General features: G+C 47.8%; 2 protein-coding genes across 17 annotated transcripts in view; one reads left to right on the top strand and one right to left on the bottom strand.

Moving 5' to 3' along the window:
- Osbpl6 (oxysterol binding protein like 6) overlaps positions 1 to 16,520 on the bottom strand; it is a 202,367-nt gene that overhangs the window by 165,266 nt on the left and 20,581 nt on the right. The gene's annotated exons all lie outside the window — the stretch shown is intronic.
- Positions 7,056 to 10,204, top strand: LOC143272902 (uncharacterized). 3 transcript variants are annotated; one of them, XR_013050538.1, is made up of 3 exons: positions 7,056 to 7,435; positions 8,263 to 8,652; positions 8,998 to 10,204. XR_013050538.1 is itself a non-coding variant. In XM_076569733.1 (2 exons), the coding sequence occupies exons 1-2, from the start codon at positions 7,278 to 7,280 to the stop codon at positions 8,516 to 8,518; spliced, it is 414 nt and encodes a 137-aa protein (XP_076425848.1). In that variant the 5' UTR covers positions 7,056 to 7,277; the 3' UTR covers positions 8,519 to 10,204. The 3 variants fall into 3 exon arrangements, 1 of the variants encoding a protein (XP_076425848.1); XR_013050536.1 differs by having other exon boundaries at positions 8,263 to 8,707; XM_076569733.1 differs by having other exon boundaries at positions 8,263 to 10,204.

Raw genomic sequence — 16,520 nt, 5'->3', positions numbered from 1 at the left:
AAGTCAGGACAGGAACTCAAGGCAGAAACTGAAGCAGAAGCCATGGAGGAACTCTGTTCACTGGCTTGCGCCCCATGATTTGCTGGGCTTGCTTTCTTATACCTTCCAGGATCACTTGTCCAAGGGTTGTGCTCCGCACGGTGAGCTGGTCCCTCCTACATTAATCATTAATCAAGAAAACGCCCTACAGACTTACCTACAGGCCAATCTTATGGAGACATTTTCTTAATTAAGATTCCCTTAATTCTTTCTCAATATGTCCAAAATTAACAAAACTCAGCCAGCACAGTGGGGCGGGTGAGAGACACGTAGGGACTGGGGTTTGTGGGCTGGTCACTCTAGTGGAACCTGCAAGCTCCCAGTTCTGTAAGAGACCCCTGTCTCAAGGCAATAAAGCAGAGAGAGCCATAAAAGAAGACACTCAATGTTCCGCTCTGGCCTCCAAGTGCATGCACCTGTGCATGGACCCACCACACACACACACACTCATCACAAAAATCATTCTGTCCAGCATCATTCATTATATTTATCTGTCATTGTCATGCATCTCTTTCAGTTCCCAAAAGATCTATGGCCCTTCCCTGAGCTTTCTAACTTTAAAAAAAGAAAAAGAAAAAAGAAGAAGAAAGAAAATCAATTTCGAAATCATTTAAATCTTATTTAAAGTTGCAGGACTGGCACAAAGAAGACAGGAGCGCCTCTGTCTCCTTCACCTTGGCGACCGGTTCTTCAGTCCTTAGCACTCTCCTGAGCCGCCAGACAGTGAACTGTGGACAGGACTCCTGTATATTCCAGTGTCTAGTTCATGAAACATGGGCTCTCTCATATGGGACAAGCATCTGAGCATTCCCATGAGTGAATTAACACGGATAAGGTGTCATTATCCAAGCTACAGACGCCAGTCATCTATCTGGTCCCAACAATAGCTTTAATCCGAGATTTTAGGATCGAATCCAGAAGCACGTGTTGCAAGTATGGTATCTGTTCCCTTCAGTCTAAAACAATCCTTAGTCTCTCTCCACTGCCTCTCTCATCCTCCATAGGTTTCAAGAGTTAAAACTTGGATTCTCTCGGGGGACCTGGGCTACCCTCACTTGGGTCCACCTGATGCTCACATAACTCACGCCACAGCCTTCTGATAAGACTCCGGCATGGAGCTGGGTTTGACTGGTGTCAGGAGGCCTGGGCACAGATTCGCCTCACCTGAGGTTTGTCTTTGTTACCAGTCTTCAACACTATTCCCTTTCGTAATTGACGAAGACTGCAGGGAAACACTGGGAAGCTGCGTTAGTACTCTTGGTTTGTTTGTTTGTTTGTTTGTTTGTTTGTTTTGGAGTACTGGTCACTGAAATGAGGGCCTCACACAGGAGGTAAACACTCTACCACTGACCTAGGCCAATTATCTGACTATCAAGGTTGGAATTCACTGACTTGTGGCCTCAGGAACCTCTCACTACTGAAGCCTTCCAAATAATGAGTTTTCTATTTCCTAAACGCTCTCTGTGCCTACCGGTTGACATCCATCCACAACTAGCATAGGAAGAACTTTCCTCCCATTCATTTATCAATAGAGACCCCCAGGATCCTACTTCATTTCATGGCTTATGACTCATTACTATTGCTATTTTATTTACTCATTGAGAGAGAGAGAGAGAGAAACAGACGGACAGACAGAGACAGACAGAGAAAGAGACACGGGGAGACAGAGAGAAAAATTCAGAGAGAGCCTGAGAGACTGAGAGACAGAGAGAGAACACCACAGCACACGTGTGGAGGTCAAGGACAACTTTCAGCAGCCTGCTCTTGCCCTCCGCCTTGCTGAAGCAAGGTCTCTTGTTGGCTCTACCATCCCACACACTCCAGGCTAGCTGCTTTGCGGGAGCCCACACAAGCTTCCCAATGAGACCTGAGCTTGCTTCCCTCAGCAGGGCTGCATTACGGGATGGCTTGACCACGTGCATGGTCACCAGGTGCCTGGGATGGTCTGCACTTGGCTGTGCTGGGGGAGGTCTTTTGCTCCACCTCTTGGCATTCCTTTAAAAGCCCTTTAGCAGAGACAGAAGGGGCTGGTGGGGTTGGACCCAGGCCCTCCCGAGGCTCTCCTGTGCTTCTGTCTGTCTCTCTTTATATTCTCTCTACATATTCCTCACTTCTCCCTGCTCAGAGTACGCTGGTCGTAAAAGTAGGGGCTGATCCCCCATACTGCCCTACAAGCTTCTGGGAGGTTTTCCTGTCTCTCCCTTCCATCTGGCCCCAGCAGTGCTCAGATTCCAGATGTGCACTACCACACGCAGCTTTTTACATTTGTTCTGGGGATCAAACTGGGGCACTTGTACCCACCGGACTATCTCCCCTGCCTACTATTTATTTTAATGTTTCAATTTCCAAGAAAATTGGTCCGTAAGTGTCTCTTGCTTTTAAAAAGCCAGACTTAGTCAATACAAATTCATCCATCAGGTGGAATGTTCAAGGCCAAAGAAATCTCAGCTTTATCAATTTTCTTTGGGAATTACAAGACACAGTGAGAAATCACTCATGAATGAAGACATTTTCCCCCCTCTCCCACTACTAGATGTCATTCATCTTTGCTTAGAAATAAACATTCTCTTAGATTCACCTGTCAGGTGATGTTTAAAGCAGCAAGCCTACACTATCCTCTTTAAAAAGACAAAAGACCTCAGGGACCAGCAAGATGGCTCATCAGGTAAAGGCATTTGTCACAAAACCTAACAACCTGAGTTGGATCCGCAGAACCAACAGAGAGATGGAAGGCAAGAACAGACTCCACTCGGTGTCCTCTGACCCCTCCAGACACACATGTGCCCTTCCACCCGTGTATCATACATGCATACAATATAATTATTTTTTAAAAGACAGAAGACCTGAAAAGGAGTCTTCAACACCAGGCACTTTCCCAGCTTCCCCTTCGCCAGAGACCCTCCTTTCTGTTTTCTGTTGCTGTGATAAACGCCATGACTAAAAGCAACTTAGGAACTAAAGAGTTCCTTTCATCTCACACCTCCAGGCAACAGTCCATCCCTGAGGGAAGTCAGGGCGGGAAGTGAACCAAAGACCAAGGAGGAGGAACAACACTTAGCAGCTTGCTTTCCATCACCTGTTCAGCTTGAGTTCTTCTACAACCCAGAACCCGCTTCACAGGGTGGCACCATATTTACATACATACATGAATGTAGCAACAATTGTAATGTAAAAAGAGGCCAGGATTTTGAGGGTGTATGAGCGGGTTGAGAGGGAGGAATATGAAGGGCAAAATGGTATAGTTATTTTATAATCTCAAATAATAAAACAAATAAATTTTAAGTATAAAAAAAATAGGACAAGTCATTTAATGCACCTAAGGTCACAGCACAGCTGGAGAGAGGTGAGGGCTGTGAACTGTGCTGATGAGGATCTGGAGTCTCACGGATGACTGTGTCTGAAAAAGCAAGAGCTCCGTCTGAATTATCTTCCACCGAGGCTCATAGTAAATCCATAATGGCATGGCCAAGCAATATGCCTGCTTCCCCTCATTGCTTATTGCTTCTGAGAAAGGGGACAGATTCGGTTTGCTTTAGGGCTGTGGCTCCTGGTAGCTCAACCATGTTCCAATGGATAGCCTCACTCAAAGAAAAGTATACAGACAGCACAGATCTGGGATCAACGGTTGTTAGATTTAAAACAAGTGACCAAAGGAGGACACAAAGTTAGGGAAGGAGATCTGTGAAGGGTGGAAAGGAGGGACTGTGGATAAAAATGATCGAAATACAGTGCACAAAATTCTCTGAGATTCAGTAAAAGTATTTTTAATGCCTCACAAATACGGCACAGCGCAATCCGACGGAAGCAATTCATCATTTGAAGTTCCCTCTTGACAGGTGACTAGTTTTTGTCAAATTTACAAAAAGTAACCAACTTACCATAATTAGGGGACCTCAGCCCAAACAGAAGTGCCACTGGCCTCTAAGTCAGCAACAAAGCCGCCCGTAACATACCAGACCCGGGACAGATGCACAGGAAACAGCAGCAACTATTCAATACCTTCACCTGCCTCAGAAGTAAACATCCACTTTTCCTCCTGTGATCCTCCTACCTCCATTACCCATCAGTGTCTCGGTCTTACGAAATAAACCTCAGGCCAGGCCTGGTGGTGCCCAACTTTGATCCTAGCACTTGGGAGGCAGAGACAGGCAGATCCCTGTGAATTTGAGGCCAGCCTGGTCTATAGAGCAAGTTCTTGTCTCAAACAAATAAACAAAAGAAACTTCAAAGTCGGTTTCAAATATTCTTCCCTACCCCACTGATAAACTCTGCTGGTCTCAAATCCAGTCCCCCTTCTTCAATACTGTTGGAGTTTCACACTCTTGCCACAAACCCTCTCTTGGTCCCTCCCCTCTCCCTGTCCGAAGCACACCAGCAGAAAGCACCTCTTCTTTGCCAGAGCACTGGACCCCAACATACTGTTCATGGTTCTTCATAGGTTGGCAGCAAAGCACATCTGGATCACTTTCTTCAACATAACCTCATCTATCTTTGGGACTGCAATTATTTCTTTGCTAATTTGCCTACCAAATAGACTGTATAAGACCTTGCAATACAGGGTTGTTCTCTGTCTGACCTTGTAAATCCACTGCCTAGCTCAGAGTTTAGTAAATGTTCACTGTTCTCAAAAACAGCCATTTATTGAAGACACAGTTGCCTACTTTTTAGAGGCACAAGGCATGGTAGAGGCAATTTTTCTAGAATTTTATTACTGATTCACATCTGAAGTAGGCATATGTTTGTTTTAAGAGTGCAGTTATGAGGTTATTTAGTATCCAGGAGACAAAGTAAACCCTTTGTTATACAGACATTTCCATAACAAATACAGAGCACTTACTTACATCCCAGTCTCCACACCAAGGTTTAAGGGATGTTTTTTTTGAGATTTTGTTGGCTTTGCTTGCAAGGTGGCCAGTTTTATGTGCCAACTTGACTGAGCTAGTCTCTAATTATTCAACTAAACACTCATGGAGAGGCTGCTAAGAAGGGATTATGTAATGTAACTGAAGTCTCTAACCAGTTGATTTTAAGGAGATCTTCATTCAAATCGGGTGGGCTGATGGAATCGGCTGAAGGGCTTTAAGGACACGGCTGGGATGTTGAGTCTCCGAAGCAGAGGCTCGGCTTGAGCAGCAGCCCACCCTCCGCTCTTCCTGGCAGAAGAATGGACTGCTCTTGCACTTGCCTAGCTCGTCCCTCCATCACTCATTAGTTTTGAAAGACCCCCGCTCCATTATGAGGATATGGGGCGTTGGGCCGATGTTATGCCCCCCCAATAACTTGGCCTTAGAAACGCCATTCTGCAGGAATCAGAAAAACAGGAGTTCACAGCCATAGCCAGCTACCCGGCCTTGACAGAGATAGCTATGGCCAGCCTTGAGAGAGATAACTGTGGTCAGCAGCCTTGGGAGTAAGACAGTTGATATTTTATGGCGGGCCCCTGGCCTTGAGGAATAAGCAGCTGGCCTGGACAAGGCCAAATCAGCCACACACATATGACCCCAAGTTCACCCTGGCCTTCTTTGAAACAACCAATAGGGACCCTGTAACTATGCTTCTCGCTTCTGTAACCGCGCCTCTGCCCCTGGGGTCCCATAAAAAGTCCCCCTTGCCCTAGGAAGGCGCGCAAGTCCTCCAAGAGACTTCGCCCCAGGTACCTGGTCTAAATAAACCCTCTTGCTTTTGCATCTGATCTGTGGTTTCGGTGTGTTCCTTGGGTTTGGGGTCTCTCCCGGAGAAAGATCTCAGCCGGGGGTCTTTCATTTGGTGGCCCGTACGGGGATTGAGACCCCTCCCTGGGACCACCGACCCACCATCAGGAGGTAAGCCGGCCGGCCTTGATTTATGTCATCCCTGTCCAGTCTGAGGGTTGTCTGTTTGTCTGAGTGTTAAATGTTGTTTGTTTGTCTCCGCGCCTGCGTCTGATAATCTGTCTGTGTCAGTGGATCTGAAAGGGGGGACCGACGGGTCTGGACTTCGCCACTGAACCCTGGGAGACGTCCTAGGGGAATCTGGGAACCTGGAAGACGTTCCACGGTTCATCTGAAGTGCCCTCTGTGGCACGGTCTGAAGACCCCTCTGGGGGCACGGTTTTTCTGGTTTTGCTTTCGGTTTGGAACCGAAGCCGCGCAGCGAGTGTTAGTCTTATTTATATTGGTCTGTCGTTTTTTTTTGTTTTCTGTTTAACCGTTCTCCTCTTAAAAACAGCCATAGGACAGACTGTCATCACCCCCTTGAGCCTCATGCTTAAACACTGGTCAGACGTAAAGAAAGACACGAGCCAACAACAAAGGAGTCGTAATCAAAAAAAAAAAAAAATAGATCACTCTTTGCGAGGCCGATTGGGTTAAAATGGATGTAGGATGGCCTCGTCAGGAAACCTTTAACCTCAGTCTTATTTCACAGGTGGAGGGAAAAGTTTTTGCTTCCAGTCCCCATGGCCACCCGGACCAGGTCCCATACATTGCCATGTGGAGACTCCTGACAACAGAACCTCCCCCATAGGTTAAGCCGTTTCTCTTCCCCTCAGCCCCCCGGCGGCAGCAGCGCTCGCCGAATCCCGGGGCCGAGGAAGCCAGATCGGCGGATCCCTCCCACTCCCTGTTCCTCCCTAACCCCACACCAGCGAGTCTTTTCCTCTCCCCGCGGGCCGCTGCTCCGGCGCAGGCGGGCGCGCGGGCAGGCTTGCAAGCGGGTGCGGGAGAAGAGAACGCGCAGGCGGGGCCGCCGGGAAGCTAGGGCGCCGGGACGCCCCCTGCCCAGTCCCCGCAGGCCGTCAGCGGTGATGGCGGCGGCGGAGGGCGCCGGGGTTTCCCCGCGCCTCCTCCCGTCCGCGCGGCCGCGGCGCGGTCTCGGGGGCCTGGGGCGGCGCGGACATGGGCGCCAAGCAGAGTGGCCCCGCCGCCAACGGCCGCACCCGCGCCTACTCGGGCTCGGACCTGCCCTCCGGCGGCGCGCGGCAGCCCCAGGCGCGGCCGGCCGAGACCCGGGCGGCGGAGAGCCTGCGGCAGCAGCGCCCCACAGCCTCTCGCTCGGAGGGGCGGTGGATAGCGCGATGGGCGGCCGAGCGGCACAGTCGGCAGCGGCGGCGCAGGCGGACACGGGATGTGGCAGGGGCACGCAGGCGGGGCCGGGGATGGGGTCGGCGAGGGACCGCCCCCTGGCCGGCGACCCGCAGCGATGTGCCACGACCGGCTCCGGCCCAATATGGGGAAGGTGACTAGGGGGCGGCGTCACCCATGGATGCCGAGTCACCCCGCCCCGAGTGTTACAACCCCCCCGACAGCGCCGGAGGGACCGGCGGCTCCTGCAGCGGCCCCCAAACAGCGGAGGATGAGTTCCTGCTTCCTCCCCAATTGCCGGTCGCCTACGAGGAAGGCGGGACAAAGCAGCGAAGGTAGGGAACACCTACATCTCTGGCCAGTTGCTCTTAGCGGGTCTCCAGGGGCTCTAACCCCCTACCGATTGGGCTCAGGTTACCAGAAAGAGACGCCGGCAGCGCGTTTTTAAAAAAAGGACTTAGAGAGACACAGAGGGAGAAGAAAAAAAAAAAAAAACAAACAAAAAAAAGTCCTGGCCACTGTAAGGTCTCAGGGACAGGTCAGAGAGGGAGTTAGGAAGTTAGGACGGGAGATCAAAAAAGGACACTGCTTGACAAAGACAAAGTGCTTACTGTAAACAGAGAGGACATTGGGCTCGTGACTGATCAAAAAAAAAAAAGCCTCAAGGGTCTCGGAGACCTAAGCCAAGGGTCCTCAATCTGGAAGATTGGGGAGGTCAAGGCCAGGAGACCCCCTCCCCCCGACCTAGGATAACTCTCAAGATTAGGGGGCAGCCAGTGACCTTCCTAGTGGACACCGGGGCTCAACATTCAGTCCTGACCCATACCGGAGGCTCTCTCAATGACCGCACAGCTTTGGTCCAGGGGGCCACAGGTAACAGGAGGTATCAAAGGACCACCGAGAAAAAGGTTCAGCTGACATCTGGACAGGACCCAAAGGGACCCCCCTACAAGTCCTAGCCCTTTAAACTGTTCGTGGACGAGAACTCAGGCTTTGCAAAAGGAATGCTGGTACAGAGACTGGGGCCATAAAAGCCCGGTAGCTGCAGGATGGCCCGCCCCCTGTCTGCGCGGGGTAGCCGCTATTGCTGTTTTGCTCAAGGATGCAGGGAAACTGACTTTGGGACAGCCATTAACTGTGTTATCCTCCCATGCGGTGAAAGCTCTGGTCCAGCAGCCCCCAGACCGAGTGATGTTCAGACCAGTTGTCTCCCTCAACCCCGCAACCCTGCTGCCTGGCTCACGGATGGGAGCAGCTTCCTCCAAGAAGGAGAACGGAGGGCCGGAGCAGCCGTCACCACCGAATCGGAGATAGTTTGGACCTCACCACTGCTACCTGGAACATCGGCCCAAAAGGCAGAGCTGATCGCGCTGACCCAGGCCCTCCGGATGGCGGAAGCCCGGAGGACCAGGAACTAACAAAAGAAAATGGGGGCGGAATGGAGCCCCGAGCGACAAGCTTACATCATAGATGGACAGAGGCCTTGCCTACCAAGAAAAAGACCGCTAACGTGGTAACCAAAAAAAAAACTCCTAGATGACATCTTTCCCAGGTATGGAATACCCCAGATATTGGGGTCAGACAATGGGCCCGCCTTCGTCTCCCAGGTAAGTCAGGAGGTGGCCAGGCTACGGGGGATCGATTGGAAACTTCATTGTGCATACAGCCCCCAGAGCTCAGGACAGGTAGAACGTACAAATAAAACCATTAAGGAGACTTTAACCAAATTAACGCTTGCAACTGGCACTAGAGATTGGGTGCTCCTACTCCCCCTAGCCCTTTACCGAGCCCGGAACACTCCTGGGCCTCATGGCCTAACCCCGTTCGAGATCATGTATGGGGCTCCCCCACCAATTGTAAATTTCCTTTACTCTGATATCTCCTCTTTTGCCACTAGCCCTCCAACTGATGCAAAAGACGGTATAAAAACCCCTGCCTGCCGAAAACAACTGAACCGCCCGGTGGTGCCTCACCCATTCAAGATTGGGGACTCTGTCTGGGTCCGACGCCCTCAATCTAGGAACCTAGAGCCGAGGTTGACGGGACAGCGGCTTGGGTCCACACGTCGCATGTAAAGGCTGCCAAGAAACCCGACGAAGCTGAGGGCACCGAGACATCTAGTTCAACGCTCTCCAAACCCACTAAAGATAAGACTCACCCGGGGGTCCCCTTGATCCCCCTAATAGTCCTCCTGACATAAGGAGGGACATCACCAGAGAGCCTGTTTCCCTGACGCTGGCCCTGTTACTGGAAAAAATTACCATAAACAAAATAGCTGCTGGGGTAGATACAGGGACTGCAGCCCTTATAGAGACCGGCCAATTCAGACAGCTCCAAGTAGCCATGCTCAACAAAAATGATTTAAAAGATAGTTCCAAAGGTCACCGTGGTTTATGACCCTTGTCTCCACCATTATGGGCCCCCTAATCGTCCTCCTGCTCATTTTATTGTTTGGGTCATACATCCTCAACAGATTGGTGCAATTCATCAAGGATAAGGTTTCTGTTGCCCAGGCTTTGATCCTAACCAAACAATATCAGAGGCTCAGACAGTCAGAGATAGAGCTAACCCCTTATTCTCCATCCTAAAATGAAAGATTTCATTTGGTACAAAAGAAAATGGGGGAATGAAAGACCCCCGCTCCATTATGAGGATATGGGGCGTTGGGCCGATGTTATGCCCCCCCAATAACTTGGCCTTAGAAACGCCATTCTGCAGGAATCAGAAAAACAGGAGTTCACAGCCATAGCCAGCTACCCGGCCTTGACAGAGATAGCTATGGCCAGCCTTGAGAGAGATAACTGTGGTCAGCAGCCTTGGGAGTAAGACAGTTGATATTTTATGGCGGGCCCCTGGCCTTGAGGAATAAGCAGCTGGCCTGGACAAGGCCAAATCAGCCACACACATATGACCCCAAGTTCACCCTGGCCTTCTTTGAAACAACCAATAGGGACCCTGTAACTATGCTTCTCGCTTCTGTAACCGCGCCTCTGCCCCTGGGGTCCCATAAAAAGTCCCCCTTGCCCTAGGAAGGCGCGCAAGTCCTCCAAGAGACTTCGCCCCAGGTACCTGGTCTAAATAAACCCTCTTGCTTTTGCATCTGATCTGTGGTTTCGGTGTGTTCCTTGGGTTTGGGGTCTCTCCCGGAGAAAGATCTCAGCCGGGGGTCTTTCAGTTTATCATTGCGGTATGAAAATGGTGAGAAAAACAATGTAAGAGGAGCAAACCCTTGTTTTGGCCCAGGGTTTTGGAGATTTCTGTCAATGGTTGGCTGGCTCCATTCTTTTTAGGCCATGAGCAAGGCAGAAGCACCATAGAGGAAGAATGGGGGAGTAACTGCTTATGTGATGGCATCCAGGAAGCAGAGGGTCAGAAGGGACCAAACATAAGGCACATTTTCCACAATCCCAGTGACCTATTTCTCCCAAGTAGGTTCAACATCCCAAATAATGCCATGTTATTAATCCATCAATGGATTAATCCATTGATCATATCAAAGCCCTCATGATCCAATCACTTCTCAGTAAGTGGATCCAATGACTGGAGACCTTGCCTTCAATATACGAGGTGACAGATGGAGCCCTTTGTATCCAAACCATAATAGTCACATAAGCTACTTTCTGCACTACATATTTTTACCATTCGCTGGTTCTTCTTCTCTAGTACAAGCCTAGCTGGTACAGTCCTCTTCTAGAGTGAAGTAGAGAAGAAGATAAAAGAGCTGAAAAATTAACAAAAATCTAAATAAGGCCCTCACAGCATCGCTTCGTTATGGAGTGGGAAGCATTCAAGTTCCTAGAACATCAGATACCCTATCTTCAAACATAAGTACAAATACACATAACATATGCCGCAGCTTCTGTCCAACCCATTCATTATACATTCCGTTGGCAAATACTTGTTCTGAGAGGCACTGGGGAGAGAATGGCGAGCCAGGCAGGCATGATCCCTGCTCTCAGGGAGTTGACAAGCCAGTGAGAGAATCAGGCATCAAACCAGTAATTATACAAATACTCAATTATAATTATAATGAGTGCTAGGAAATACAGGATGCTGTTGGCATATTTAGCAGGAGAATCTTACCAACTGGAGAGGGCTTTTGGAAATATTCGTCAGGACCAATTCTGATGCTACTACTGGAAGGGTAAATAAGCGATAGCCAGGCAGAATATAAGAAGAGCACCCCAGGCATAAGGGGGAATCACTGAACACACAAGCAAATAATAACATGATCAGAATGGCGCTTGGATCCTTGTCTAGCAGTCATGGATAATTTGGAAGGAGGCAGACTATATTTGGGAAGACCACACACATAGCTTTCACTGTATTCCAGAACAAGAGATGGTGCAGGCCTAGACCAGGCCATGGCATGAAGAGAAGTGGTTGGTAGAAGGATGCACAGAATCTGTAGTTGTGTTCAATGATCTCCCACATTGAGGAGGGGGGGGGATCATAGAGAGGGCATATCTGAGAGGGGGGGATCTTGGTATTATTTGGGACCTACACAAGACTGCAGTTCTTATAAGATAACCAAAGGGAATCTGCTTCTGGAATGCAGAAGGCAGATGACCCCATTGAGATTTGTGAGCACAGAGTCAGAACTTGATGAGGCCGAGCCATAAGGGAATATAAAGTAAGAAGCAAGCATGGAGGCCTGGGAACACTGGTATCTTAAGTGTCTAGAAAAGCTTCCAAAAGAGCTGGAAGAGGAGCAATCTGGACAGCCCATGTTTGTACAGCACACAAGCATTTATACAGAACAACTCTTTCATGAGCTCCTCTGGTTCAACCTCCAAGTTCAAAGAGGTGTGCATTTTTACTGAAAAGGAAATGACCAAGTATAATGGTAATGACTTGGGGTGGGGGACCCAACTTGAAGCAGCGTACTTCCGGCTAAGGTCTATTATACAATTGTATACCACCTCCCTGACTACTGTTTGCAATAGTTACTGAGTCTTTGAGCCCAACTGTAACTTGCTGAAGTCACTTCCTATTAACACTAATGGCTTCGTCCTTTATGTATAATTAGTTCAGGCCATTAGTTACAAGTCTAAGATTAGAACACATCACTTTAATCTTTTGAAAATCTCTGGGTGTCGCATTATATTCTGAGCGCTTCGCTTGAAAGAAAACACTGAGCCAACAGGAAGTATTAATTTAAGAGGACCCCCTCACCTGCCCCCAAAAGAATCATACAAATTAATGCAGGCTCAGTGACTAAAAGACACATTTAAATTAAAATTATTCCTTCTTTCAGGGTAGGAACCTATCTTGCCTTTATCTTCCCTGTTAGTAGGACACTCAGTGTGTCAGGGAAAGCTCAAATGTGCTAAGGTTCAGAGGGCAATCTGTAAGGCAGCCTTATTAGAGTTGATAAAAATAGGCCCAGCAGAGGCCCCGTAGATCCAGCTGTCACAACAGCACTATGCACAACTGGGAGCCTAATGAATATTTGATGATGACATTTTTTCCTCTCTAGCATGCTGTTGCGAGGCAGCCCCCAACTTATCAATGGGACTTGTGCACAAAACTTGGTTTTCAAATCTACTACCTAGAACTTCAAACATAACTGTACTTCAAAATATGTATTGTAGCCAGGCATGGTGGTACATACCTTTAATCCCAGCTCCAAGAAGAGAAGCAGGCAGAGCTCTGTGAGTTCGAGGCCAGCTTGATCTACATAGTGAATTCCAGGCTACCCAGGACTACATAGTGAGACCTGTTGTGGAATATTATTTTAAGATGTGTTACATTCATTTATGCCGTGGAATATTTGCTTAATGATACAAAGACGTGCTACATTTGTTTGATTAAATAAAATTAACCTGGGGTCAGGAGGCTGAATCAGCAACTAGCAGACAGGAAGTGGTAGGGAGGAACCACATGTATCGAGAGTTCTCAAGTGAAGGCTGAGCAGAAGGACACCCTATTTTGAGGGAGATTCAAGCAGAAGGACACCCTATTTTGAGGGAGAGAAGGTTAGCTACTTGCTATTCAGCCTTTCTGAGTGAGCAGAATTTCACCTCAACCATTGAATCTTGAGTTCTATAGAGGGATAGAAATCTAGATAAAGTTCCCTTTAGCTCCGTGATAAAGCCAGTGCCCGAGGGAACGAAATTCCCACGCGGCTAAGACCAATGCAAAATGCTCCTGGTAGCTTCTGGAGTTGCAACTGCCGGTTAGGACAGCAGGTGCTTAAGGGGCAGCTACTGAATTTAATGAAAAACAACAGAGACCCTTGTCTCAAAAATAAATCAAGAAATAGATACATACATACATACACACAGAGAGAGAAACGGATTGTAATGGTGGAGTCCTGACCATGCGTTAAGCGAAAATGGAATTTAACTAAAGCCCCCCACAATCATTTATAACAATGCTTTTATGAAATAATATAATGAGGTATAATTTATGTTCCAAGGACGTCTCTATCTGGGCAGGAATCCCACAGTGGAGAAGATGCCAGTCTTTAGAGCAGCAGCCAAGGGAGATGTCTGGCTCCAACCTCAATCCAGGCAGCAGGGCAGCAGTTAGGAAGCAGGGCTTGTCATTTGAGAGATCTAAATCCAAAGAAGGGGTACAAAAGGTACTTCAGAATAGGGAGGGAGAAGACTTTCCTCCCTGGAGAGGCGGGTTGGGGACTGTCCCCAAAGGATAATAAGCTATGGACAACTATTATCCAAAGTCCCGGAAATCCCATCAGAAGTCAAGCAACCACTTCCCATTCTGTGCACGGCCAGCCAGCCCCTCTGCTTGACCTACCTAGGATAACTAGGAGGCTCAGCACATCCATGGTTTTGTATTTTGCTCTATCCATGCAGATACACCCAATTTGAACTTAGTAGCTTGGCTTAGACAATCTTCTCAGACTCTGCTCCATCCCAGAAAAGACTATATATATATACCTACTTCACTGTATGTTCCATATATGTGCCAATATTTGTCTGAACACCGAGTACTGATAATATCAAACAGATGGCCATCAGGTAGCATCTCTAGGTCAAATTATGACTAGTGTAATGGTTAATCTTTATTATCAATTTAATTGGATTAATTATGCATAAAAGATTAGTAAAGAACACATTTGGGTGTGTCTAGACAGGTGGGGTTTTTTTTGTTTGTTTGCTTTGTTTATTTTTTGTCCACAGATGATTAAATCATGAGGGCTCCTGCCTAATCAATGGCTTCACTCATTAACTCATTGCTGGTTTCAATTTTTAAACAGACTACTGGGAAGTGGAAACTGTAGGTCACTGGAAACTGTTTCTGGGGTGTTGTCCTTTGTTGTCCGGGTCCCCTCCTGTTACGGTTTCCTTTGCATCCTGGCTACCATGGCTCACCAGTTGTGTTCCACATTCTATGGCCGCCATAATGTTCAGCATCACCATGGGCTCAGAATCAACATCCTATACAGAGAGACCTCTTAAATCATCTGCCAAAATAAATCTTTCTCCCTGAAATTCTTCCCTGAGAAATTTGATCACAATATCAAAAAAGACTCACTGCCATAGCAAGCCAGTGCCCTTAATACGCCAATTCCTGTCACTAAATCCTTTCTATCCCATGGACTCTTTTTGTCTACTAAAACCTTCAGAATCATCAAACAGAAATTATACAACCCTGTCTTTTTTTTTTTTTTTTTGGTTTTTCAAGACAGGGTTTCTCTGTGTAGCTTTGTGCCTTTCCTGGGACTCACTTGGTAGTCCAGGCTGGCCTCGAACTCACAGAGATCCACCTGCCTCTGCCTCCCAAGTGCTGGGATTAAAGGCGTGCGCCACCACCGCCCGGCTTCAACCCTGTCTTAATTGCAGGGGAAGATGAGTTTGAAAGTCTTTGCTGACTTTAAATTTTGCTTACAGCCTTTATTTTTTAATACAGTCATATTTTTCAGTGTAACCCAACAATCATATATCGAGAGATTTTAAAAAACCAAACCAAACCATAGGTGATATGTCTTCCAATGCCTCTTGAGTTATTTAGTAGAGAACAGAAATGGTTATAGGCTTCAGGCAGAAGCCTGGGAGACTCTGCCCAGGTCAACAAGGGAAAGCTTGAGATATTATGGCTGCTATGGAGAAGATGGGTTTTCCCCTCAGACGGGTTCTACAAGGCCCTGTGAGGAAATTCCATCTGAGTGCCTTAAACTCTCAAACTAGTAATTTTAAATAAAATGTCTCCAGATAGCTGAAAGAAAACTCTGACAGGAAAAAGAGGGGCAGAACATAGGAAGAAATGGACGCAGAGAGAAAGAAGGGGACTGGAGCTTTTCTTTCGGCTTAGCAGCTGCACATGAATCTCCTGATATTTTAACTATCATCTGCAGCCCCACGGCCCCACTGGCCACTCAGGCCTCAGCCTGGGAGGCCTTCTGGTCCCTCGTCCCTGGCTCTGCCGAGGCCAACATATGCAGGTTTAAACTAAGTCTCTATCGTTCTATTTACCAACAAAGACTCGGAAGTCAGATGTGGGGGTGAAAACCTACTAGATCAGAGAAGCCGAGAGGCAACCAGCTGACCTTCCTTTTTGGCTGGACACCCGGCAGGAGGCTTGTCTCTTCACTTGTCCCAAAACTAAAAGGTAAGGCCAAACTCAAGTCCCTGTCTTTCCTTCCTGTGAGTCATCTCTATCCAAATGACTGGCCTCTTTACAGCCAGTTCTGGTCAGCGAGTTGCTAGCTCTGCCCCCTGATTCAAGGTAAACATTAACAATCTCGGAGTGTCGCTGTGCAATTAAAACAGGGAACGTGGACTAGAAAGTAGCAGACGCAGTGCAGGGGTGCGATGGAGAGGGGCCCTGGCTCGGGGGAGAGCATCTCTACTGACAGTGTTCATGGAGCACTGATAACATCCTGTTCAGAGAAGTGTGGTCCAGAATGGCTCTGGTGAGACACAAATGTCATTAGAGGACACTTACTCTGGGCTACGTATGATCCAAATTACTCATAAGTGATGGAGATCTGGTTAAAATGTCACTGATGGGGTGGGGTCCAAGTCTCTCCATTTCTCACCTGCTCCTGACTAATACCAGAGCGTCTGGAACCAAACACCACAGTTTGAGGAGAGTGACCACTGACAGCAGATGAAGGAGTTATTAAATTCCTAATAAGCATGCACACACAGAACCATTAATGTAAGGAAAACAAGATCTTTCACAGTAGGAGAAAAATAAATATGGTCTACTCCATGACTCGGCTGTATTTACAGTAATACAAATGCTGAATCCTGGTCACAATATATTAATGACCCCAAAAAACAGCCAATGTACCTCCCCCAGCTATTTACTAAATAAAAATGGAAAATCAGTACTTCACCTATAATGACACAAACAGACATCAGAAAACTCCTTAGAGAGAGACACAACACCACCAAATATTACCAACTTCATCCACATCAATCACGAGACAAACAGACATGTGGTGGT

The sequence above is a fragment of the Peromyscus maniculatus genome, chromosome 4, assembly GCF_049852395.1.
Source record: "Peromyscus maniculatus bairdii isolate BWxNUB_F1_BW_parent chromosome 4, HU_Pman_BW_mat_3.1, whole genome shotgun sequence".
In the NCBI taxonomy this organism is placed as follows: Eukaryota; Metazoa; Chordata; class Mammalia; order Rodentia; family Cricetidae; genus Peromyscus; species Peromyscus maniculatus.
This window is presented reverse-complemented; position numbering and strand designations above follow the sequence as displayed.